We start from the raw sequence: 24,426 nt of genomic DNA, 5'->3' as shown, positions 1-24,426 counted from the left end.
AGTATAGTAGTTGAAAAAAGTCTTGAAAAAACTCATAGTATAGTATGTCAAAAAAAAGGTTATTTGAAGTTTTTTTGGCTTCAGCTGGACAATAAAGTTGTATTATATGTATTATATATATAGTAAAAAGTCTAAAAAAAGTCATAGCATTGTATGTCGTAAAAAGTCTAAAAAAGTCATAGTATAGTAGTTGAAAAAACTAAAAAAGTCATAGTATAATATTGTCGAAAAAAGTCTAAAAAACTCATACTATACTATGTTGAAAAAAGCTTAAAAAATTCATAGTACAGTATGTCAAAAAAAAGTCTAAAAACGTCATAGTATAGTATGTCATAAAAAGTCATGGTATAATATGTCGAAAAAAGTCATAGTATACTATGTCGAAAAAAGTCATAGTATAGTAGTCGAAAAAAGTCATAGTATAGTAGTCGAAAAAAGTCATAGTATAGTAGTCGAAAAAAATCATAGCATAGTAGTCTAAAAAAGTCTATAAAAGTCATAGTATACTATGTCGAAAAAAGTCATAGTATAGTAGTCGAAAAAAGTCATAGTATAGTAATCGAAAAAAGTCATAGTATAGTAGTCGAAAAAAGTCTATATGTCATAGTATACTATTTTGAAAAAAGTTATAGTATAGTATGTCGAAAAAAGTATAAAAAAAACTCATAGTATAGTATGTCGAAAAAAGTCATAGTATAGTATTATTTGAAGGTTTTTTGGCTTCAGCTGGACAATAAAGTTTTATTATATTCCATATTTTAAGGTGTTTTACACAAGATAACACTTTAATCCATTTTGATATAGTTATGAAAAGTGCCTGCTAAGCTAACTAGTAGCTTTGACTCACCTTTACTCTGATTCTTCCTCATTGGTGGATGCTGGAAATCCAGAAATTCGCAAGTTGAAATCGACGCAAACGCAACGCAAACGCAACCCAAACGCAATGCAAACGCAACGCCCGATGTTTGAGAACGCAAAGCAACCCTTTAAGTTCTGAATGTGTGTGTAGTTGTGGCCTTACCTCTGGCTGGGATCGAACCAGCGGTGTCTACGGTGGCAGCCGGCGCCCTTCTCCTCGGGACCGATGAACCAGAGAGAGGAAGAAGCTGCAGGAAGTTTAAAAACAGCTCCAACAAGCTGAGTGGGGCGACTGAAAGATGAAAGTCTCTCTCAGCTCTGGAGGAAAAACTAAGACCTCCCAGATCCTGATCCTGTCAGTCTGGGGATTGAACCAGCAACCTCCTGCTAACAAAAAATTATTTTTTAACCTTTAGGCCACCACTGGCCTGTACGTAGAAAAAAGTTCTAAATAAACTCATAGTATAGTATGTTGAAAAAGTCTAAAAAAGTCATAGTATAATATGTCGAAAAAAGTCAAAAAAAGTAATAGTATAGTATGTGGAAAAAAGTCGAAAAAGGTAATAGTATAGTAGTCGACAAAAGAAGGTTATTTGAAGGTTTTTTGGCTTCAGCAGGACAAAAAAGTTTTATTATATTCCATATTTTAAGGTGTTTTACACAAGAAAACACTTTAATCCATTTTGATATAGTTATGAAAAGTGCCTGCTAAGCTAACTAGTAGCTTTGACTCACCTTTACTCTGATTCTTCCTCATTGGTGGATGCTGGAAATCCAGAAATTCGCAAGTTGAAATCGATGCAAACGCAACGCAAACGCAACACCCGATGTTTGAGAACGCAAAGCAACCCTTTAAGTTCTGAATGTGTGTGTAGTTGTGGCCTTACCTCTGGCTGGGATCGAACCGGCGGTGTCTACGGTGACAGCCGGCGCCCTTCTCCTCGGGACCGTCTCCTCTGCAGATTGACACGATGAACCAGAGAGAGGAAGAAGCTGCAGGAAGTTTAAAAACAGCTCCAACAAGCTGAGTGGGGCGACTGAAAGATGAAAGTCTCTCTCAGCTCTGGAGGAAAAACTAAGACCTCCCAGATCCTGTCAGTCTGGGGATTGAACCAGCAACCTCCTGCTAACAAAACTTCTTTTTTAACCTTTAGGCCACCACTGGCCTGTACCTAGAAAGAACTTTTAAATAAAGTCATAGTATAGTATGTCGAAAAAAGTCATAGTATAATATGTCGAAAAAAGTCATAGTATAGTATGTCTAAAAAAAGTCTAAAAAAGTCATAGTATAATATGTCGAAAAAAGTCATAGTATAATATGTCTAAAAAAAGTCTAAAAAAGTCATAGTATAATATGTCAAAAAAAGTCATAGTATAGTATGTCTAAAAAAAGTCTAAAAAAGTCATAGTATAATGTCGAAAAAAGTCATAGTATAGTATGTCGAAAAAAGTCAAAAAAAGTAATAGTATAGTATGTCGAAAAAAGCCAAAAAAAGTCACAGTATAGTATGTTGAAAAAAGTCAAAAAAAGTCATAGTATAGTATGTCGAAAAAAGTCATAGTATACTACGTTGAAAAAAGTCTAAAAAAGTCATACTATAGTAGTCGAAAAAAGTCATAGTATAGTATGTCGAAAAAAGTCGAAAAAAGTCATAGTATATGTCGAAAAAAGTCATAGTATAGTATGTTGAAAAAAGTCATAGTATAGTATGTCGAAAAAAGTCATAGTATAGTATGTTGAAAAAAGTCATAGTATAATATGTCGGAAAAAGTCATAGTATAGTATGTCGAAAAAAGTCATAGTATAGTATGTCGAAAAAAGTCATAGTATAATATGTCGAAAAAAGTCATAGTATAGTATGTCGAAAAAAGTCATAGTATAGTATGTCGAAAAAAGTCATAGTATAATATGTCGAAAAAAGTCATAGTATAGTATGTCGAAAAAAAGTCTAAAAAAGTCATAGTATAATATGTCGAAAAAAGTCATAGTATAGTATGTTGAAAAAAGTCTAAAAAAGTCATAGTATAATATGTCAAAAAAAGTCATAGTATAGTATGTCTAAAAAAGTCTAAAAAAGTCATAGTATAATGTCGAAAAAAGTCATAGTATAGTATGTCAAAAAAAGTAAAAAAAAGTAATAGTATAGTATGTCGAAAAAAGCCGAAAAAAGTCATAGTATGGTATGTGGAAAAAAGTCGAAAAAGGTAATAGTATAGTATGTCGAAAAAAGCCCAAAAAAGTCACAGTATAGTATGTTGAAAAAAGTCGAAAAAAGTCATAGTATAGTATGTCGAAAAAAGTCATAGTATACTACGTTGAAAAAAGTCGAAAAAAGTCATAGTATAACATGTCAAAAAAAGTCATAGTATAGTATGTCGAAAAAAGTCATAGTATAGTATGTTGAAAAAAGTCTAAAAAAGTCATAGTATAATATGTCGAAAAAAGTCAAAGTATATTATGTTGAAAAAAGTCGAAAAAAGTCATAGTATAATGTCGAAAAAAGTCATAGTATAGTATGTCGAAAAAAGTCAAAAAAAGTAATAGTATAGTATGTCGAAAAAAGTCATAGTATAGTATGTTGAAAAAAGTCATAGTATAATATGTCGAAAGAAGTCATAGTATAGTATGTCGAAAAAAGTCATAGTATAGTATGTTGAAAAAAGTCATAGTATAATATGTCGAAAAAAGTCATAGTATAGTATGTCGAAAAAAAAGTCTAAAAAAGTCATAGTATAATATGTCGAAAAAAGTCATAGTATAGTATGTTGAAAAAAGTCTAAAAAAGTCATAGTATAATATGTCAAAAAAAGTCATAGTATAGTATGTCTAAAAAAGTCTAAAAAAGTCATAGTATAATGTCGAAAAAAGTCATAGTATAGTATGTCAAAAAAAGTCAAAAAAAGTAATAGTATAGTATGTCGAAAAAAGCCGAAAAAAGTCATAGTATGGTATGTGGAAAAAAGTCGAAAAAGGTAATAGTATAGTATGTCGAAAAAAGCCCAAAAAAGTCACAGTATAGTATGTTGAAAAAAGTCGAAAAAAGTCATAGTATAGTATGTCGAAAAAAGTCATAGTATACTACGTTGAAAAAAGTCGAAAAAAGTCATACTATATTAGTCAAAAAAAGTCATAGTATAGTATGTCGAAAAAAGTCGAAAAAAGTCATAGTATAACATGTCAAAAAAAGTCATAGTATAGTATGTCGAAAAAAGTCATAGTATAGTATGTTGAAAAAAGTCTAAAAAAGTCATAGTATAATATGTTGAAAAAAGTCAAAGTATATTATGTTGAAAAAAGTCGAAAAAGTCATAGTATAATATGTCAAAAAAAGTCATAGTATAGTATGTCTAAAAAAGTCTAAAAAAGTCATAGTATAATATGTCGAAAAAAGTCATAGTATAGTATGTCGAAAAAAGTCAAAAAAAGTCATAGTATAGTATGTCTAAAAAAGTCTAAAAAAGTCATAGTATAATATGTCGAAAAAAGTCATAGTATAGTATGTGGAAAAAAGTCGAAAAAAGTAATAGTATAGTATGTCGAAAAAAGCCAAAAAAAGTCATAGTATAGTATGTCAAAAAAAGTCGAAAAAAGTCATAGTATAGTATGTCGAAAAAAGTCATAGTATACTATGTTGAAAAAAGTTTAAAAAAGTCATACTATAGTAGTCAAAAAAAGTCATAGTATAGTATGTCGAAAAAAGTCAAAAAAAGTAATAGTATAGTATGTCGAAAAAAGCCAAAAAAAGTCATAGTATAGTATGTGGAAAAAAGTCGAAAAAGGTAATAGTATAGTATGTCGAAAAAACGCAACGCAAACGCAACGCCCAATGTTTGAGAACGCAACGTAACCCTTTAAGTTCTGAATGTGTGTGTAGTTGTGGCCTTACCTCTGGCTGGGATCGAACCAGCGGTGTCTACGGTGGCAGCCGGCGCCCTTCTCCTCGGGACCGATGAACCAGAGAGAGGAAGAAGCTGCAGGAAGTTTAAAAACAGCTCCAACAAGCTGAGTGGGGCGACTGAAAGATGAAAGTCTCTCTCAGCTCTGGAGGAAAAACTAAAACCTCCCAGATCCTGATTCTGTCAGTCTGGGGATTGAACCAGCAACCTCCTGCTAACAAAACTTCTTCTTTAACCTTTAGGCCACCACTGGCCCATACGGAGAAAAAGTTTTAAATAAAGTCATAGTATAGTATGTCGAAAAAAGTCATAGTATAGTATGTTGAAAAAAGTCTAAAAAAGTCATAGTATAGTATGTTGAAAAAAGTCTAAAAAAGTCATAGTATAATATGTCAAAAAAAGTCATAGTATAGTATGTCAAAAAAAGTCTAAAAAAGTCATAGTATAGTATGTTGAAAAAAGTCTAAAAAAGTCATAGTATAATATGTCAAAAAAAGTCATAGTATAGTATGTCTAAAAAAGTCTAAAAAAGTCATAGTATAATATGTCGAAAAAAGTCATAGTATAGTATGTCTAAAAAAGTCTAAAAAAGTCATAGTATAGTATGTCGAAAAAAGTCATAGTATAGTATGTCGAAAAAAGTCAAAAAAAGTCATAGTATAGTATGTTGAAAAAAGTCGAAAAAAGTCATAGTATAGTATGTCGAAAAAAGTCTAAAAAGTCATAGTATAATATGTCGAAAAAAGTCATAGTATAGTATGTCGAAAAAAGCCGAAAAAAGTCATAGTATAGTATGTGGAAAAAAGTCATAGTATAGTATGTGGAAAAAAGTCAAAAAAAGTCATAGTATAATACGTCAAAAAAAGTCATAGTATAGTATGTCAAAAAAAGTCTAAAAAAGTCATAGTATAGTATGTTGAAAAAAGTCTAAAAAAGTCATAGTATAATATGTCAAAAAAAGTCATAGTATAGTATGTCTAAAAAAGTCGAAAAAAGTCATAGTATAATATGTCGAAAAAAGTCATAGTATAGTATGTCGAAAAAAGTCATAGTATAGTATGTCGAAAAAAGTCAAAAAAAGTCATAGTATAGTATGTTGAAAAAAGTCGAAAAAAGTCATAGTATAGTATGTCGAAAAAAGTCTAAAAAAGTCATAGTATAATATGTCGAAAAAAGTCATAGTATAGTATGTCGAAAAAAGCCGAAAAAAGTCATAGTATAGTATGTGGAAAAAAGTCATAGTATAGTATGTGGAAAAAAGTCAAAAAAAGTCATAGTATAATATGTCAAAAAAAGTCATAGTATAGTTTGTCGAAAAAAGCCGAAAAAAGTCATAGTATAGTATGTCTAAAAAAGTCAAAGTATAATATGTCGAAAAAAGTCATAGTATAGTATGTGGAAAAAAGTCGAAAAAAGTAATAGTACAGTATGTCGAAAAAAGCCAAAAAAAGTCATAGTATAGTATGTCGAAAAAAGTCGAAAAAAGTCATAGTATAGTATGTCGAAAAAAGTCATAGTATACTATGTTGAAAAAAGTTTAAAAAAGTCATAGTATAATATGTCGAAAAAAGTCATAGTATAGTATGTGGAAAAAAGTCGAAAAAAGTAATAGTATAGTATGTCGAAAAAAGCTGGAAAAAGTCACAGTATAGTATGTCGAAAAAAGTCATAGTATAGTATTTCGAAAAAAGTCATAGTATAGTATGTCGAAATGAGTCATAGTATACTATGTCAAAAAAAGTCTAAAAAAGTCATAGTATAACATGTCAAAAAAAGTCATAGTATAGTATGTCTAAAAAAGTCTAAAAAAGTCATAGTATAATATGTCGAAAAAAGTCATAGTATTGTATGTCGAAAAAAGTCGAAAAAAGTAATAGTATAGTATGTCGAAAAAAGTCGAAAAAGGTAATATTATAGTATGTCGAAAAAAGCCGAAATAAGTCACAGTATAGTATGTGGAAAAAAGTCGAAAAAAGTAATAGTATAGTATGTCAAAAAAAGCCGAAAAAAGTCATAGTATAGTATGTGGAAAAAAGTCTAAAAAAGTAATAGTATAGTATGTCAAAAAAAGCCGAAAAAAGTCATAGTATAGTATGTGGAAAAAAGTCTAAAAAAGTAATAGTATAGTATGTCGAAAAAAGCTGAAAAAAGTCACAGTATAGTATGTCGAAAAAAGCCGAAAAAAGTCACAGTATAGTATGTCGTAAAAAGTCATAGTATAGTATTTCGAAAAAAGTCATAGTATAGTATGTCGATATGAGTCATAGTATACTATGTCAAAAAAAGTCTAAAAAAGTCATAGTATAATATGTCAAAAAAAGTCATAGTATAGTATTTCTAAAAAAGTCTAAAAAAGTCATAGTATAATATGTCAAAAAAAGTCATAGTATAGTATGTTGAAAAAAGTCTAAAAAAGTCATAGTATAGTATGTCGAAAAAAGTCATAGTATAGTATGTTGAAAAAAGTCTAAAAAAGTCATAGTATAATATGTCAAAAAAAGTCATAGTATAGTATGTCGAAAAAAGTCGAAAAAAGTCATAGTATAGTATGTCGAAAAAAGTCATAGTATAGTATGTTGAAAAAAGTCTAAAAAAGTCATAGTATAATATGTCAAAAAAAGTCATGGTATAGTTTGTCGAAAAAAGCCGAAAAAAGTCATACAGTAGTATGGTATGTCTAAAAAAGTCTAAAAAAGTCATAGTATAATATGTCGAAAAAAGTCATAGTATAGTATGTGGAAAAAAGTTGAAAAAAGTCATAGTATAGTATGTCGAAAAAAGTCATAGTATACTATGTTGAAAAAAGTTTAAAAAAGTCATACTATAGTAGTCAAAAAAAGTCATAGTATAGTATGTCGAAAAAAGCCGAAAAAAGTCACAGTATAGTATGTCGTAAAAAGTCATAGTATAGTATTTCGAAAAAAGTCATAGTATAGTATGTCGAAATGAGTCATAGTATACTATGTCAAAAAAAGTCAAAAGAAGTCATAGTATAATATGTCTAAAAAAGTACGTGGAAAAAAGTCGAAAAAGGTAATAGTATAGTATGTTGAAAAAAGTCGAAAAAAGTCACAGTATAGTAGTCGATAAAAGAAGGTTATTTGAAGGTTTTTTGGCTTCAGCAGGACAATAAAGTTGTATTATATTCCATATTTTAAGGTGTTTTACACAAGATAACACTTTAATCCATTTTGATATAGTTATAAAAAGTGCCTGCTAAGCTAACTAGTAGCTTTGACTCACCTTCACTCTGATTCTTCCTCATTGGTGGATGCTGGAAATCCAGAAATTCGCAAGTTGAAATCGACGCAAACGCAACCGCAACGCCCGATGTTTGAGAACGCAAAGCAACCCTTTAAGTTCTGAATGTGTGTGTAGTTGTGGCCTTACCTCTGGCTGGGATTGAACCAGCGGTGTCTACGGTGGCAGCCGGCGCCCTTCTCCTCGGGACCGATGAACCAGAGAGAGGAAGAAGCTGCAGGAAGTTTAAAAACAGCTCCAACAAGCTGAGTGGGGCGACTGAAAGATGAAAGTCTCTCTCAGCTCTGGAGGAAAAACTAAGACCTCCCAGATCCTGTCAGTCTGGGGATTGAACCAGCAACCTCCTGCTAACAAAACTTCTTCTTTAACCTTTAGGCCACCACTGGCCTGTACGTAAAAAGAACTTTTAAATAAAGTCATAGTATAGTATGTCGAAAAAAGTCATAGTATGATATGTTGAAAAAACTCTAAAAAAGTCATAGTATAGTCCATCCATCCATCCATCTTCGTCCGCTTATCCGGTGTCGGGTCGCGGGGGGAGCAGCTCCAGCAGGGGACCCCAAACTTCCCTTTCCCGAGCAACATTAACCAGCTCCGACTGGGGATCGAGGCGTTCCCAGGCCAGGTTGGAGATATAATCCCTCCACCTAGTCCTGGGTCTTCCCGAGGCCTCCTCCCAGCTGGACGTGCCTGGAACACCTCCCTAGGGGGCGCCCAGGGGCATCCTTACCAGATGCCCGAACCACCTCAACTGGCTCCTTTCGGACGCAAAGGAGCAGCGGCTCTCCGAGGCTCCTCACGGATGACTGAGCTTCTCACCCTATCTCTAAGGGAGACGCCAGCCACCCTCCTGAGGAAACCCATTTCGCCGCTTGTACCCTGGATCTCGTTCTTTCGGTCATGACCCAGCCTTCATGACCATAGGTGAGGGTAGGAACGAAAACTGACCGGTAGATCGAGAGCTTTGCCTTCTGGCTCAGCTCTTTTTCGCCACAACGGTGCGCGATAGATTGAATGCAATACCGCACCCGCTGCGCCCGATTCTCCGACCAATCTCCGCTCCATTGTCCCCTCACTCGCGAACAAAACCCCAAGGTACTTGAACTCCTTCACTTGGGGTAAGGACTCATTCCCTACCTGGAGAAGGCATTCCATCGGCTTCCTGCTGAGAACCATGGCCTCCGATTTAGAGGTGCTGATCCTCATCCCAACCGCTTCACACTCGGTTGCGAACCGATCCAGTGAGTGCTGAAGGTCGCAGGCCGATGATGCCATCAGGACCACATCATCTGCAAAGAGCAGCGATGAGATCCCCAGCCCACCAAACTGCAACCCCTCCCCACCCCGACCACGCCTCGATATCCTGTCCATAAATATTACAAACAGGATTGGTGACAAAAGCGCAGCCCTGGCGGAGGCCAACCCTCACCTGAAACGAGTCCGACTTACTACCGAGAACCCGGACACAGCTCTCACTTTGGTCATACAGAGATTGGATGGCCCTGGTAGAGACCCCTCACCCCATACTCCCGCAGCACCTCCCACAGTATCTCCCGGGGGACCCGGTCATCCCTTCTCCAAATCCACAAAACACATGTAGACCCGGTTGGGCATACTCCCAGGCTCCCTCCAGGATCCTTGCGAGTGAAGAGCTGGTCCGTTGTTCCACGACCAGGACGGAATCCGCATTGTTCCTCCTCAACCCGAGGTTCGACTATCGGCCGAACCCTCCTTTCCAGCACCTTGAGTAGACTTTACCAGGGAGGCTGAGAAGTGTGATACCCCTATAATTGGCACACACCCTCTGGTCCCCCTTTTTAAAAGAGGAACCACCACCCCAGTCTGCCACTCCTTTGGCACCGTCCCAGACTTCCACGCAATGTTGAAGAGGCGTGTCAACCAGGACAGCCCCTCCACACCCAGAGCCTTGAGCATTTCTGGGACGGATCTCATCAATCCCGGGGCTTTGCCACTGTGTAGTTGTTTGACTACATCAGTGACTTCCGCCTGGGAAATCGGCGACAATCCCGTTATCCTCCAGCTCTGCCTCTAACATAGAGGGCGATTAGTCGGATTCAGGAGTTCCTCAAAGTGCTCCCTCCACCGCCCTATTACCTCCTCAGTGGAGGTCAACAGTGTCCCATCCTTACTGTACACAGCTTGGATGGTTCCCCTTCCCCTCCTGAGGTGGCGAACAGTTTTCCAGAAACACTTTGGTGCCGACCGAAGTCCTTCTCCATGTCTTCTCCAAACTTCTCCACACCCGCTGCTTTGCCTCTTTCACGGCAGAGGCTGCAGCCCTTCGGGCCCTTCGGTACCCTGCAACTGCCTCGAGTCCTCCGGGATAACATATCCCGGAAAGACTCCTTCTTCAGTCGGACGGCTTCCCTGACCACCGGTGTCCACCACGGTGTTCGTGGGGTTACCGCCCCTTGAGGCACCTAAGATCCTAAGACCACAGCTCCTCGCCGCAGCTTCAGCAATGGAAACTTTGAACATTGTCCCTCGGGTTCAATGCCCCCAGCCTCCACAGGGATGCACGAAAGCTCCGCCCCGGAGGTGTGAGTTGAAAGTCTGTCGGACAGGGGCCTCCAGACGTTCCCAATTTACCCGCACTACACGTTTGGGCTTACCAGGTCTGTCCAGAGTCTTCCCCCCCCCCTGACCCAACTCACCACCAGATGGTGATCGGTTGACAGCTCTGCCCCTCTCTTCACCCGAAAGTGTCAAAACATACGGCCTCAGATCAGATGAAACGATTATGAAATCGATCATTGACCTTCGGCCTAGGGTGCTCTGGTACCAGGTACACTTATGAGCATCCCTATGTTCGAACATGGTGTTCGTTATAGACAATCCATGACTAGCACAGAAGTCCAACAACAAACAACCACTCTGGTTTAGATCAGGAGGCCGTTCCTCCCAATCACGCCTCCAGGTGTCTCCATCATTGCCCACGTGTGCGTTGAAGTCCCCCAGTAGAACAATGGAGTCCCCACTGGAGCCCCATGCAGGACTCCAGTCAAGGTCTCCAAGAAGGCCGAATACTCCGAACTCCTGTTTGGTGCATATGCACAAACAACAGTCAGAGTTTTCCCCACAACCCGCAGGCGAGGGAGGCGACCCTCCGGCCCACCGGGTAAACTCCAACACAGCGGGCGCCAGCCGGGGCTTGTGAGTATCCCCACACCCGCCCGGGCGCCTCACACCCTGGGCAACTCCGGAGAAGAAAAGAGTCCAACCCCTATCCAGGAGTATGGTTCCAGAACCCGAGACTGTGCGAGAGGTAAGCCCCACCAGATCTAACCGGTAGCACCCCACCTCCTTCCCCCACAGAGAGGTGACGTTCCACGTCCCCAGAGCCAGTCATAGTATAGTATGTCGAAAAAAGTCATAGTATAGTATGTCGAAAAAAGTCATAGTATAGTATTGTAAAAAAAAATCATAGTATAATATGTCAAAAAAAGTCATAGTATAGTATGTCTAAAATAGTCTAAAAAAATCATAGTATAATATGTCAAAAAAAGTCATAGTATAGTATGTCGAAAAAAGTCAAAAAAAGTAATAGTATAGTATGTCGAAAAAAGCCGAAAAAAGTCATAGTATAGTACGTGGAAAAAAGTCGAAAAAAGTCATAGTATAATATGTCAAAAAAAGTCATAGTATAGTTTGTCGAAAAAAAGTCATAGTATAATATGTCGAAAAAGTCATAGTATAGTATGTCGAAAAAAGTCAAAAAAAGTCATAGTATAGTATGTGGAAAAAAGTCGAAAAAGGTAATAGTATAGTATGTCGAAAAAAGCCAAAAAAAGTCATAGTATAGTATGTTGAAAAAAGTCGAAAAAGTCATAGTATAGTATGTCGAAAAAAGTCATAGTATAGTATGTCGAAAAAAAGTCAAAAAATAGTATAGTATAGTATGTGGAAAAAAAAAAAAAGTATAGTATAGTGAAAAGTCCAAAAAAAAAAGTCATAGTATAGTATGTGAAAAAAAAGTCGAAAAAAAAAAAGTCATAGTATAGTATGTTGAAAAAAAAGTCGAAAAAAGTCATAGTATAGTATGTCAAGAAAAGTCATAAATAAGTATAGTATAGTATGTTGAAAAAAGTCTAAAAAGTCATAGTATAATATGTCAAAAAAAAGTCATAGTATAGTATGTGGAAAAAAAGTCAAAAAAAAAGTCATAGTATACTATGTTGAAAAAAGTCGAAAAAAAAAGTCATAAAATAGTCATAGTATAAAATGTCTAAAAAGTCTAAAAAGTCATAGTATAAAATGTCGAAAAAAGTCATAGTATAGTATGTCAAAAAAAGTCGAAAAAAGTAATAGTATACTATGTAGAAAAAAGCCAAAAAAAGTCATAGTATAGTATGTGGAAAAAAGTCAAAAAAGGTAATAGTATAATAGTATGTCGAAAAAAGCCAAAAAAAGTCACAGTATAGTATGTTGAAAAAAGTCGAAAAAAGTCATAGTATAGTATGTCGAAAAAAGTCATAGTATACTATGTTGAAAAAAGTCTAAAAAAGTCATACTATAGTAGTCGAAAAAAGTCATAGTATAGTATGTCGAAAAAAGTCAAAAAAAGTCATAGTATAACATGTCAAAAAAAGTCATATTATTAGTATGTCTAAAAAAGTCGAAAAAAGTCATAGTATAGTATGTCTAAAAAAGTCTAAAAAAAGTCATAGTATAATATGTCAAAAAAGTCATAGTATAGTATGTCTAAAAAAGTCAAAAAAAGTCATAGTATAATGTCGAAAAAAGTCATAGTATAGTATGTCGAAAAAAGTCAAAAAAGTAATAGTATAGTATGTCGAAAAAAGCCGAAAAAAGTCATAGTATAGTATGTGGAAAAAAGTCGAAAAAGGTAATAGTATAGTATGTCGAAAAAAGCCAAAAAAAGTCACAGTATAGTATGTTGAAAAAAGTCGAAAAAAGTCATAGTATAGTATGTCGAAAAAAGTCATAGTATACTACGTTGAAAAAAGTCGAAAAAAGTCATAGTATAGTAGTCAAAAAAAGTCATAGTATAGTATGTCGAAAAAAGTCGAAAAAAGTCATAGTATAACATGTCAAAAAAAGTCATAGTATAGTATGTCGAAAAAAGTCATAGTATAGTATGTTGAAAAAAGTCTAAAAAAGTCATAGTATAATATGTCAAAAAAAGTCATAGTATAGCATGTCGAAAAAAATTCTAAAAAAGTCATAGTATAATATGTCGAAAAAAGTCATAGTATAGTATGTCGAAAAAAGCCAAAAAAAGTCACAGTATAGTATGTTGAAAAAAGTCGAAAAAAGTCATAGTATAGTATGTCGAAAAAAGTCATAGTATACTATGTTAAAAAAAGTCTAAAAAAGTCATACTATAGTAGTCGAAAAAAGTCATGGTATAGTATGTCGAAAAAAGTCAAAAAAAGTCATAGTATACGTAACATGTCAAAAAAAGTCATAGTATTAGTATGTCTAAAAAAGTCGAAAAAAGTCATAGTATAGTATGTCTAAAAAAGTCTAAAAAAGTCATAGTATAATATGTCAAAAAAAGTCATAGTATAGTATGTGGAAAAAAGTCGAAAAAGGTAATAGTATAGTATGTCTAAAAAAGTCATAGTATACTACGTTGAAAAAAGTCTAAAAAAGTCATACTATAGTAGTCGAAAAAAGTCATAGTATAACATGTCAAAAAAAGTCATAGTATAGTATGTCGAAAAAAGTCATAGTATAGTATGTTGAAAAAAGTCTAAAAAAGTCATAGTATAATATGTCGAAAAAAGTCATAGTATAGTATGTCGAAAAAAGTCTAAAAAAGTCATAGTATAGTATTGTCAAAAAAAGTCATACTATAGTATGTTGAAAAAAGTCTAAAAAAATCATAGTATAATATGTCGAAAAAAAGTCTAAAAAAGTCATAGTATAATATGTCAAAAAAAGTCATAGTATAGTATGTCGAAAAAAAGTCAAAAAAAGTAATAGTATAGTATGTCGAAAAAAGGCGAAAAAAGTCATAGTATAGTATGTGGAAAAAAGTCGAAAAAGGTAATAGTATAGTATGGCGAAAAAAGTCATAGTATACTATGTTGAAAAAAGTCTAAAAAAGTCATACTATAGTAGTCGAAAAAAGTCATAGTATAGTATGTCAAAAAAAGTCTAAAAAAGTCATAGTATAGTATGTCGAAAAAAGTAATAGTATAGTATGTCGAAAAAAGCCGAAAAAAGTCACAGTATAGTATGTCGAAAAAAGCCGAAAAAAGTCACAGTATAGTATGTCGAAAAAAGTCTAAAAAAGTCATACTATAGTAGTTGAAAAAAGAAGGTTATTTGAAGGTTTTTTTGGCTTCAGCAGGACAATAAAGTTTTATTATATTCCATATTTTAAGGTGTTTTACACAAGATAACACTTTAATCCATTTTGATATAGTTATGAAAAGTGCCTGCTAAGCTAACTAGTAGCTTTGACTCACCTTCACTCTGATTCTTCCTCATTGGTGGATGCTGGAAATCCAGAAATTCGCAAGTTGAAATCGACGCAAACGCAACCCAAACGCAACCCCAACGCAAACGCAACCCAAACGCAACGCAAACGCAACGCAAACGCATTGCCCGATGTTTGAGAACGCAAAGCAACCCTTTAAGTTCTGAATGTGTGTGTAGTTGTGGCCTTACCTCTGGCTGGGATCGAACCAGCGGTGTCTACGTTCTTTAACCTTTAGGCCACCACTGGCCCATATTTAGAAAAAAGTTTTAAAAAAAGTCATAGTATAGTAGTTGAAAAAAGTCTATAAGAGTCATATACTATTTTTCAAAAAACTCATAGTACAGTATGTCAAAAAAAAGGTTATTTGAAGTTTTTTCGCTTCAGCTGGACAATAAAGTTGTATTATATGTATTATATATATAGTAAAAAGTCTAAAAAAGTCATAGTATAGTAGTTGAAAAAACTAAAAAGTCATAGTATAATATTGTCGTAAAAAGTTTAAAAACTCATAGTATAGTAGTCGAAAAAAGCTTAAAAAATTCATAGTATACTATGTCGAAAAAATTCATAGTATAGTATGTCGAAAAAAGTCGAAAAAAGTCATAGTATAGTAGTCAAAAAAAGTCTATAAAAGTCATAGTATACTATGTCAAAAAAAGTCATAGTATAGTGGTCGAAAAAAGTCTATAAGAGTCATAGTATACTATTTTGAAAAAAGTTATAGTATATTATGTCGAAAAAAGTATAAAAAAACTCATAGTATACTATGCCGAAAAAAAAAAGATTATTTGAAGGTTTTTTGGCTTCAGCTGGATAAAAAAGTTGTATTATATTTCATATTTTAAGGTGTTTTACACAAGAAAACACTTTAATCCATTTTGATATAGTTATGAAAAGTGCCTGCTAAGCTAACTAGTAGCTTTGACTCACCTTCACTCTGATTCTTCCTCATTGGTGGATGCTGGAAATCCAGAAATTTGCAAGTTGAAATCGACGCAAACGCATGTTTGAGAACGCAAAGCAACCCTTTAAGTTCTGAATGTGTGTGTAGTTGTGGCCTTACCTCTGGCTGGGATCGAACCAGCGGTGTCTACGGTGGCAGCCGGCGCCCTTCTCCTCGGGACCGATGAACCAGAGAGAGGAAGAAGCTGCAGGAAGTTTAAAAACAGCTCCAACAAGCTGAGTGGGGCGACTGAAAGATGAAAGTCTCTCTCAGCTCTGGAGGAAAAACTAAGACCTCCCAGATCCTGATCCTGTCAGTCTGGGGATTGAACCAGCAACCTCCCGCTAACAAAACTTCTTCTTTAACCTTTAGGCCACCACTGGCCCATACGGAGAAAAAGTTTTAAATAAAGTCATAGTATAGTATGTCGAAAGAAGTCATAATATAGTATGTCGAAAGAAGTCTAAAGAAGTCATAGTATAGTATGTCTAAAAAAATCTTAAACACGACTATGACTTTTTTTTCGACTTTTCTTCATTTATACTGTTTATTGATCCCCAGTGACTCAGTTTGTTAGAAATCACTACACACAGGCCTGAAATACAGACACACACGCTCAGGACCTAGAGATGTCAGAGTGAGTGGGCTGCCAGTGCTGGACCAGCCCCCTGACTGGTTGGGGGGTGTACGGTGCCTTGCTCAAGAACACCTGGCAGTGTCACGAGGTGAACGGGCATCTCTCCAGCTACCAATGCACACTCTGTACTTTGGTCCGTACTGGGACTTGAACCAGCAACCCTCCGGTTCCCGGACTGCTACTGCCACCCCACTTTTTTCGACATACTATACTAGGACTTTTATAGACATACTATACTAGGACTTTTATAGACTTATTCAAGTAATACTTCATAATCTGAGGTTGTAGGTTCAAATCTCTGTTTTCAATATACTATACTATGACTTTGAAATAGTTTTTACAACATACATTGATATGACTTTTTTCGACTTTTTTGACATACTATACTATGACTTTTTTCAACATATGTCGAAAGAATTCATAGTATAGTATGTCGAAAAAAGTCTAAAAACATTCACAGTATAGTATTTTGAAAAAAGTCATAGTATTCACTTCAATTCAATTTTATTTATAGTATCATATATTAACAAGAATTATCTCAGGACACTTTACAGATAGAGTAGGTCTAGACCACACTCTTCCCAACAATTCCAGTTATTCCCCCAAGAGCAAGTGGTGAGAAACCTCGGTCAGACCCAGGGTTTTGGTAGGTGGTGTCTGACGGTGCCGGTTGGGGTGTGACGAACAGTGGCAATAATAGTCACAATAAAGATAATGGAACAATGACTAAAAATAGCAGTTGTAGTAGTTCATGGTGTAGCAGGGCACGACAGGGTGTCACAGGATGTAGCAGGGCGCGGAGAAGGACCACGGCGACAGCTGCAACCAGGATTTAGGTGCCACCCTAATCCAAGGAAAACTCTGGGTGAAAAAAACATAAGGGCTCTGGGGAATAAGCTCACCAGAGCTAAGCTAGTAACAAGCACTTCTGGGACATGGATGCACACAGATGGAAAGAGAGAGGAGAGAGGAGCTCAGTTTCTCAAAACACTTTATTACAACAGGAGTGAGTGCTACCGGTCTACAGTCGTTCAGGTCCTCCAAGGATGCTTTTTTGGGAACCGGTAGCTCACTTCAAGCAGGGTGGTATGATTTGAATTTGAATGCATTTATTGTCATTGTACTTTACAATAGAGCGAAATTAGGAGCACTACTCCACTGGCTGCATACAATAAATACAATAAATAATCCTTACAAGTGTAGAAGTGCAGGAGGTGACAGTCAGTGACTGGCTTTGTCTAACTACCTTTGTTTAGGGAAAGTATTGCATATGGGAATAAGCTATTTTTAAATCTGGTGGTGCTGGATTGTATAGACCTATAACGCCTACCAGAGGGTAACAATTGAAGCAGGTGGTGGCCAGGATGAGTATTGTCCTTGATGATGTTCTTGGCTCTTGAGAGAGTGTAATATCTGACAGGAAGGGGAGGGGGCAACCAGTGATTCTTTCTGCAATCTTGATAATTCTCTGCAGAGCCTTTTTGTCTGCAGCAGAACCCGCAGCAAACCACACAGAAATGCAGTATGAAAGGATGCTCTCATGACAGCTCACGCTAGTGTTGGTGGTGATAGCGCAGTGGATATGACACATACCTTTGATGTGGGAGACCAGGGTTTAATGCTTACTGTGATACATCAAGCAATTTGTCCCTGAGCAAGACACTTAACCCCTAGTTGCTCCAGAGGTGTGCAACCTCCGACATATATAGCAATTGTAAGTCACTTTGGATAAAAGCATCAGCTAAATGGCATGTAATGTGATGTCATGCTAAAGAGATTGTAAGTGAGCTGGTCACCAGATTCCTGGAGTACTCTGCTGGGTACATCCGGTCCATATTCTCCTATTTTTTTCAACATACTATACTATGATGCTGAAAAGGAGTATAATACAGGCTCTTTAAGTAAAAGGTCTAAATACTTTGTCCACCAATAAGTACTTTCACTATAACTACAAATATGTATTTACTGATGTGAAGTTGGAATGCAGTTGTCATGTTTGTAAAGCATTATAAAAAGATTTCACACTGACACTGTGTTTGTCAGAACCTTCAAAATAATGGATGATGACAACAGCCGCTCCCTGGACCTGAAGGAGTTCCTGAAGGGCTTGAGTGATTACGGGGTCCAGATTGAGAAGAAAGAAGCCATTGATCTTTTTCAAATCTTTGACAAGGACAGGAGCGGGACCATCGACTTTGACGAGTTTCTCCTTACGTTGAGGGTAAATATAAGGGTTGGGTAAGGAAACCCGGTGTTAATTATACTCAACAGTGTGGTCCTGTAAGTAAAAATCCTGTTTATTTCTCAATAAGGATTTTTATTGTCAGCCATAATGTCTAAACCATCTGAGGTGGACTAACCACGAACTGTGAGGATGTGAAACAAAGGTTTCTGCTCCTGTAGAAGACACACGTCCGTGTGAAATAAAAAAAAAGTTAAGTATCGGTTAAGGCCCCGTTTAGACACCAGCACCGTTTTAAAAGTATTGTTTTAGCGCCTGCCGTATTTTCCGGACTATAAGTCGCACTTTTTTTCCTACTTTGGCTGGTCCTGCGACTTATAGTCAGGTGCGACTTATATATCAAAATATATATAATTTAACATGTTTTTACATGTTAATTCATACTGAAAACATTACCGTCTACAGCCGCGAGAGGGCGCTCTAGGCTTGTGACAACTAGAACGCTGCTCCTAAAGACAACTGAGAAAGAAAAGAGATAAACTGCAGGTAGTAAAATATGCAGCCCCGAAAACGGTAATGGAGCAGCAGAAAGAGTTTGAAATGAGGGAGAAACTTATGAGGGAGACTGGAGAAAAGGTGACTCTTACTGCAATGAAGAAAACAAAGAAAGCTAATCGGCTAATCGTGGGCTGAAAGCAAGATGGCCAGAGGAGGAGGAAGGAGTCGGGAGGGGCTCGTTCACGGTGCAGTTACGCCCTGCTAGCTAGTTGTTCTGTGTGCTATTGTATAGTTCAATAACTGTTCATGTGTTACGTTAACATACCGGACACCTACCGTATTCAGCGTATTGTTCTGTGTGCTATTGTGTAGTTGAATAACTCTTGTATTTATAATCTAAATAAATGCGACTTATAGTCCGGTGCGACTTATATATGTTTTTTTTCTCTTCATGACGCATTTTTTGACTGATGCGACTTATACTCCGGAGCGACTTATAGTCCGAAAAATACGGTATATTAGATTTTTTTTTAAACCTAGTAAATATTCAGACAGGTAATTGGGGAGCTGAGCAGCATTCCATGTCCTAAAGTTCATGTGTTAACTGCAGCCAGAGATGTCAAAGGCCAGGAAGGAGGTGGTGATGGAGGCATTTCGGAAGCTGGATAAGACAGGTGACGGGGTGATCACTGTCGAAGACCTGCAAGGGGTTTATAACGTTAAGCACCATCCCAAGTATCAGAACGGGGAGTGGACAGAGGATCAAATCTTCAGGAAGTTTCTGGACAACTTTGACTCTCCGTATGACAAAGATGGAAAGGTAATAAACTCTCTGGTAGCACTTTATAATAACCATCATTAACAAAAGCATTCTCATGAACCGATTTGTATAATACTGTAAGAAAAGTTAAGCACAACAATTCATATGTATCCTATGAAATTAGACAACCACCGGCCGTCCATGTGACAGTTAAGTTCAGCGGTCTTTATAGTTAAATTTAGCCTTGAAAAGCCGGGTACAGAGCCCCGTAAGGTGACGGTCCTTTCAGAGGCTGTTACAGTTGAGTTTAGCTGACAAAAAAGGAAGTTAATGCGATACTTAAGCTTAGGCACCAAAACAACTAGTGGTTTGGAGTTAAACACTTGTGTTTTCTCCTTAACTTCTTCAGGACACGAACACCTGTTTCCTGGGTGAAAGTCTTGTGTTTTCTCCTTAACTTCTTCAGGACACGAACACCTGTTTCCTGGGTGAAAGTCTTGTGTTTTCTCCTTAACTTCTTCAGGACACGAACACCTGTTTCCTGGGTGAAAGTCTCTTGTTTTCTCCTTAACTCTTTCAGGACACGAACACCAGTTTCCTGGGTGAAAGTCTCGTGTTTTCTCCTTAACTTCTTCAGGACACGAACACCTGTTTCCTGGGTGAAAGTCTAAATCTTTTTCTCCTTAACTTCTTCAGGACACGAACACCTGTTTCCTGGGTGAAAGTCTCGTGTTTTCTCCTTAACTTCTTCAGGACACGAACACCTGTTTCCTGGGTGAAAGTCTCGTGTTTTCTCCTTAACTTCTTCAGGACACGAACACCTGTTTCCTGGGTGAAAGTCTCGTGTTTTCTCCTTAACTTCTTCAGGTCACGAACACCTGTTTCCTGGGTGAAAGTCTCGTGTTTTCTCCTTAACTTCTTCAGGACACGAACACCTGTTTCCTGGGTGAACGTCTTGTGTTTTCTCCTTAACTTCTTCAGGACACGAACACCTGTTTCCTGGGTGAAAGTCTTGTGTTTTCTCCTTAACTTCTTCAGGACACGAACACCTGTTTCCTGGGTGAAAGTCTTGTGTTTTCTCCTTAACTTCTTCAGGACATGAACACCTGTTTCCTGGGTGAAAGTCTTGTGTTTTCTCCTTAACTTCTTCAGAACACGAACACCTGTTTCCTGGGTGAAAGTCTTGTGTTTTCTCCTTAACTTCTTCAGGACATGAACACCTGTTTCCTGGGTGAAAGTCTTGTGTTTTCTCCTTAACTTCTTCAGGACACGAACACCTGTTTCCTGGGTGAAAGTCTCGTGTTTTCTCCTTAACTAAATACTAAATAAATACCAGGAATACATACAGATTACAGTGCTTTAATTTTCACAACAATTATGTACAAATGCTTCATGAGAACAGCCCGAATGTTTACAGTTTGTGTAATTATTGATATACATTTATATTGATGCTGATATTACTCTCTGAAGGTGACCAAGGAGGAGTTTATGAATTATTATGCTGGTGTGAGTGCATCCATCGATACAGATGTCTACTTTATTGTGATGATGAGAAATGCCTGGAAACTGTGACTTAGCGTCCTTCTGGTAAACAAGCTCATTGTTCGGGCGGCGGAGGTTTCCATTTCATGGTGTTTTCTGTTTCTTTTCACAGAGACTGCTCACTGTTGACTCTGGGAATATTCGGAAAAGCATAATGTATGGTTTTTACTTTTTTAACCCTCCTGTTGTCAGAAATTTGGGTTTCCTTAAACCAAATTGTCAAAAAAAAATAACGGTGATGATTCTCTACAACGCTCTTCACAAGTTAAAAAACTGATCAGTTCACTACTTTCATTGAATTTGGGTGTTTTTATAATTTTATAGCATTTAAAGAAAAAACTATTGATTAAAGAACTTTGAAAAAAGTGACAAAAATGTAGGGAAAAAACAACAAAAACAGCCAAAAAGTGACAAAAACTGTCGGAGAAAGTATTAAGATTAAGATGTATTCATTTGATTAGGACAATGCACATTAATCAACTCTGTAAATGTGCCAGTGTTAGCCAGTCGGCTAATTTTCAACTGTAGTCCTAGTTGCATGAAAACTTCAAAAGCTTGGTTAAAACAACAACAAAAATGTCCACAAAAATCGAACTTCGGGAAAAGTGACAACAGTAAGTAACTTAAAATTTTGACCCAGAAGTTGCTGGTCTACAGGAAGACAACACGAGGGTTAAATATACAACAAAGAGAAATACATTGAATTTGCAACATGACATCATGACTTCACGTAAACATACACGCCACTTTCCTAAAGCCAAGTGGCGTGTTATCTGGACGCATTTTCAGCTATCAGCGTGTATGTCTACGCTGTATTCAGCGGACAGCAGTCTGCAACGTCACAGCGTAAACATACACGCCACTTTCTAAAGCCACGTGGCTTGTTATCGTGAGGCTACGTGTTATTGTGTGGCCACGTGTTATCGCGAGGCTAAGTGCTATCGCTAAGTGCTATCGCGAGGCTAAGGGAGTTTACTCCCCGGAGTCCTTATGTTTCTTCTTCGCAGAGCCATGCTCTGCGATTCCCTTCAACGCCCGGCCGCGTCCTGCTGCGTCTGCTGCACCCCCCCGTGCTCTGCAGCGCCACGTTTCATCCCGCAACGTCCTGCTGTGACATGAACTACAACGACTACCTTCAAAGTCACTGTTCCACTATCTTTAATGCGACTATTATCGCCTTCACACCCCCAACCGGCCCCGTCAGACACCGCCTACCAAGAGTCTGGGTCTGCCGAGGTTTCTTCCTAAAAGGGAGTTTCTCCTCGCCACTGTCGCAATAGCCACTGCTAATGCTTGCTCTTGAGGGAATTACTGTAATTGTTGGGGCTTTGTAAATTATAGAGTGTGGTCTAGACCTACTCTATCTGTAAAGTGTCTCGAGATAACTCTGTTATGATTTGATACTATAAATAAAATTGAATTGAATTAAGTGCTATCGCAAGGCTAAGTGCTATCGCGAGGCCAAGTGCTATCGCGTGGCTACGTGTTATCACGAGGCTAAGTGCTATCGCGAGGCTAAGTGCTATCGCGTGGCTACATGTTATCGCGTGGCTACGTGTTATCGCGAGCCTAAGTGCTATTGCGAGGCTAAGTGCTATCGCATGGCTACGTGTTATCACGAGGCTAAGTGCTATCGCGTGGCTAAGTGCTATCGCGTGGCTAAGTGTCATCGCAAGGCTACGTGTCATCGCGAGGCTACGTGCTATCGCGTGGCTACGTGTTATCGCGAGGCTAAGTGCTATCGCGTGGCTACGTGTTATCGCAAGGCTAAGTGCTATCGTGAGGCTAAGTGCTATCGCATGGCTACGTGTTATTGCGAGGCTAAGTGCTATTGCGAGGCTACAGTTGGGTTTAGGAAAAGAACAACCATTTGGGTTTAGGAAATGTGACACGCAGAATATGATTCCCGGTCTTTTGGGTGAAAGTCCTGTGTTTGACAGGACCAAACCAGCCTCCAGACCAACCTCCTTACGTGGATTTTTGGCCTTTCATACTACTCGCTACAGCATCAATTCACACGCAATTGCAAAGTAATGTAAGTCAATGGAGGCCAAACGGCGTTGTTAAACACGTTAAAAAGCGAGTGTGCGTCTTGATAACACGGCAATAATGGCATATGAATTGACGTGTCATACACCACTTCATGAGATCAGTCTGGAATTTGTCAAAGAACCATACAAGATACAAACCTCAGTAGTGAAATAGTTTTCTTTCTGATTGTTGACTTTTCACACAGCGGTTGACTCTGACTTTTCACTCTGTCCTTCAATCAAAACCCAAATCATCCTTTTCCATTTCAGTGTCTGGACTCAGACACACTCCTCACATGCTGTTTCCATCCAAACATGAAGCTCATTTTTTATTTATTTTTGGGTTAAATTATCTGTCTCATAATTTCACTGTTAGTGTATTGTCACTAACAGACTTAGTACTTTGTCTTCCTTCAAAAAAGTGAAGTCACACAAGCGGTGGAAGAAGTATTCCTTTACTTCAGTAAAAGTACTAATACCACACTGTAAAAATACTAGACAGTTATAGTCAAAGTCCTGCATTGATACATATAAACTACATGTGTTTTGTTTGAAATCTTAATGTGTAAAGTAAGTAGTAACTAAAGCTGTAACAGACGAATGTAGTGGAGTAAAAAGCGCCCAGCGCAGCGCAAAGCCCGACTCCAGGGTCTTTGCTAGTTTTAGACTGACACAGATGTCAGTTTCCCGTCCAGCCCCCACGTCGTTTAAATAACAAATGCACAGGGAGGTGTGTTCAGGTGCATTCTGGGCATGCTGGTCTTATAGGGAGGTGTGTTCAGGTGCATTCTGGGCTTGCTGGTCTTACAGGGAGGTGTGTTCAGGTGCATTCTGGGCGTGCTGGTCTTACAGGGAGGTGTGTTCAGGTGCATTCTGGGAGTATTGCTATCTTGAGGCAGCGGGAAGTGATGGCACCATTTACCAACAAAAACCTGGTCCAAAGTCAATAACGCAGCATTTCATTGTTATTTTAACAGAGCATTAGTAAAATGCTCCTAGGCTCGTGCACAGTGCGCGCACACTATGCTTGTTACACACACAGGGACGCACAGCAGCACAAACACACACACACACACACACACACACACACATCAGCACACACACACACACACACACAGCAGCACACACACATGCAGAAGAAACAAATAAAAATATTACGGTGCAAATCCACCAAGGTCCAAAACGCGCCTGGCTTTTAAAGGGAATGGGAGATGATCTCTGATTGGTTGATTGCATGTTACGCCCAAAACACACCTCTGATTAATGAAGACACTAAGAACAACCCTTTAGGACCAGGCGCCTGGCGCACGGACCCTTTTTTACCATTATCAAACTAGCAAAAGTGG

General features: G+C 37.5%; 1 protein-coding gene across 2 annotated transcripts in view; it reads left to right on the top strand.

The window, feature by feature from the left end:
- capslb (calcyphosine-like b) overlaps window positions 1-24,426 on the top strand; it is a 35,060-nt gene that overhangs the window by 10,110 nt on the left and 524 nt on the right. The window contains exons 3-5 of one of the 2 annotated variants that reach the window (XM_028601372.1): window positions 18,112-18,289; window positions 19,359-19,568; window positions 20,979-21,080. In XM_028601372.1, the coding sequence (XP_028457173.1) occupies window positions 18,112-18,289; window positions 19,359-19,568; window positions 20,979-21,080 (490 nt within the window). Of the gene's footprint in view, window positions 1-18,111; window positions 18,290-19,358; window positions 19,569-20,978; window positions 21,081-24,426 lie in introns of those variants that run through there. The other variant, XM_028601371.1, reaches the window with a different exon arrangement.

The sequence above is a fragment of the Perca flavescens genome, chromosome 16 (assembly GCF_004354835.1).
Source record: "Perca flavescens isolate YP-PL-M2 chromosome 16, PFLA_1.0, whole genome shotgun sequence".
NCBI classification, from domain to species: Eukaryota; Metazoa; Chordata; class Actinopteri; order Perciformes; family Percidae; genus Perca; species Perca flavescens.
Note: the sequence above shows the minus strand (reverse complement) of the source record. Positions and strands in the feature narration are given on the sequence as shown.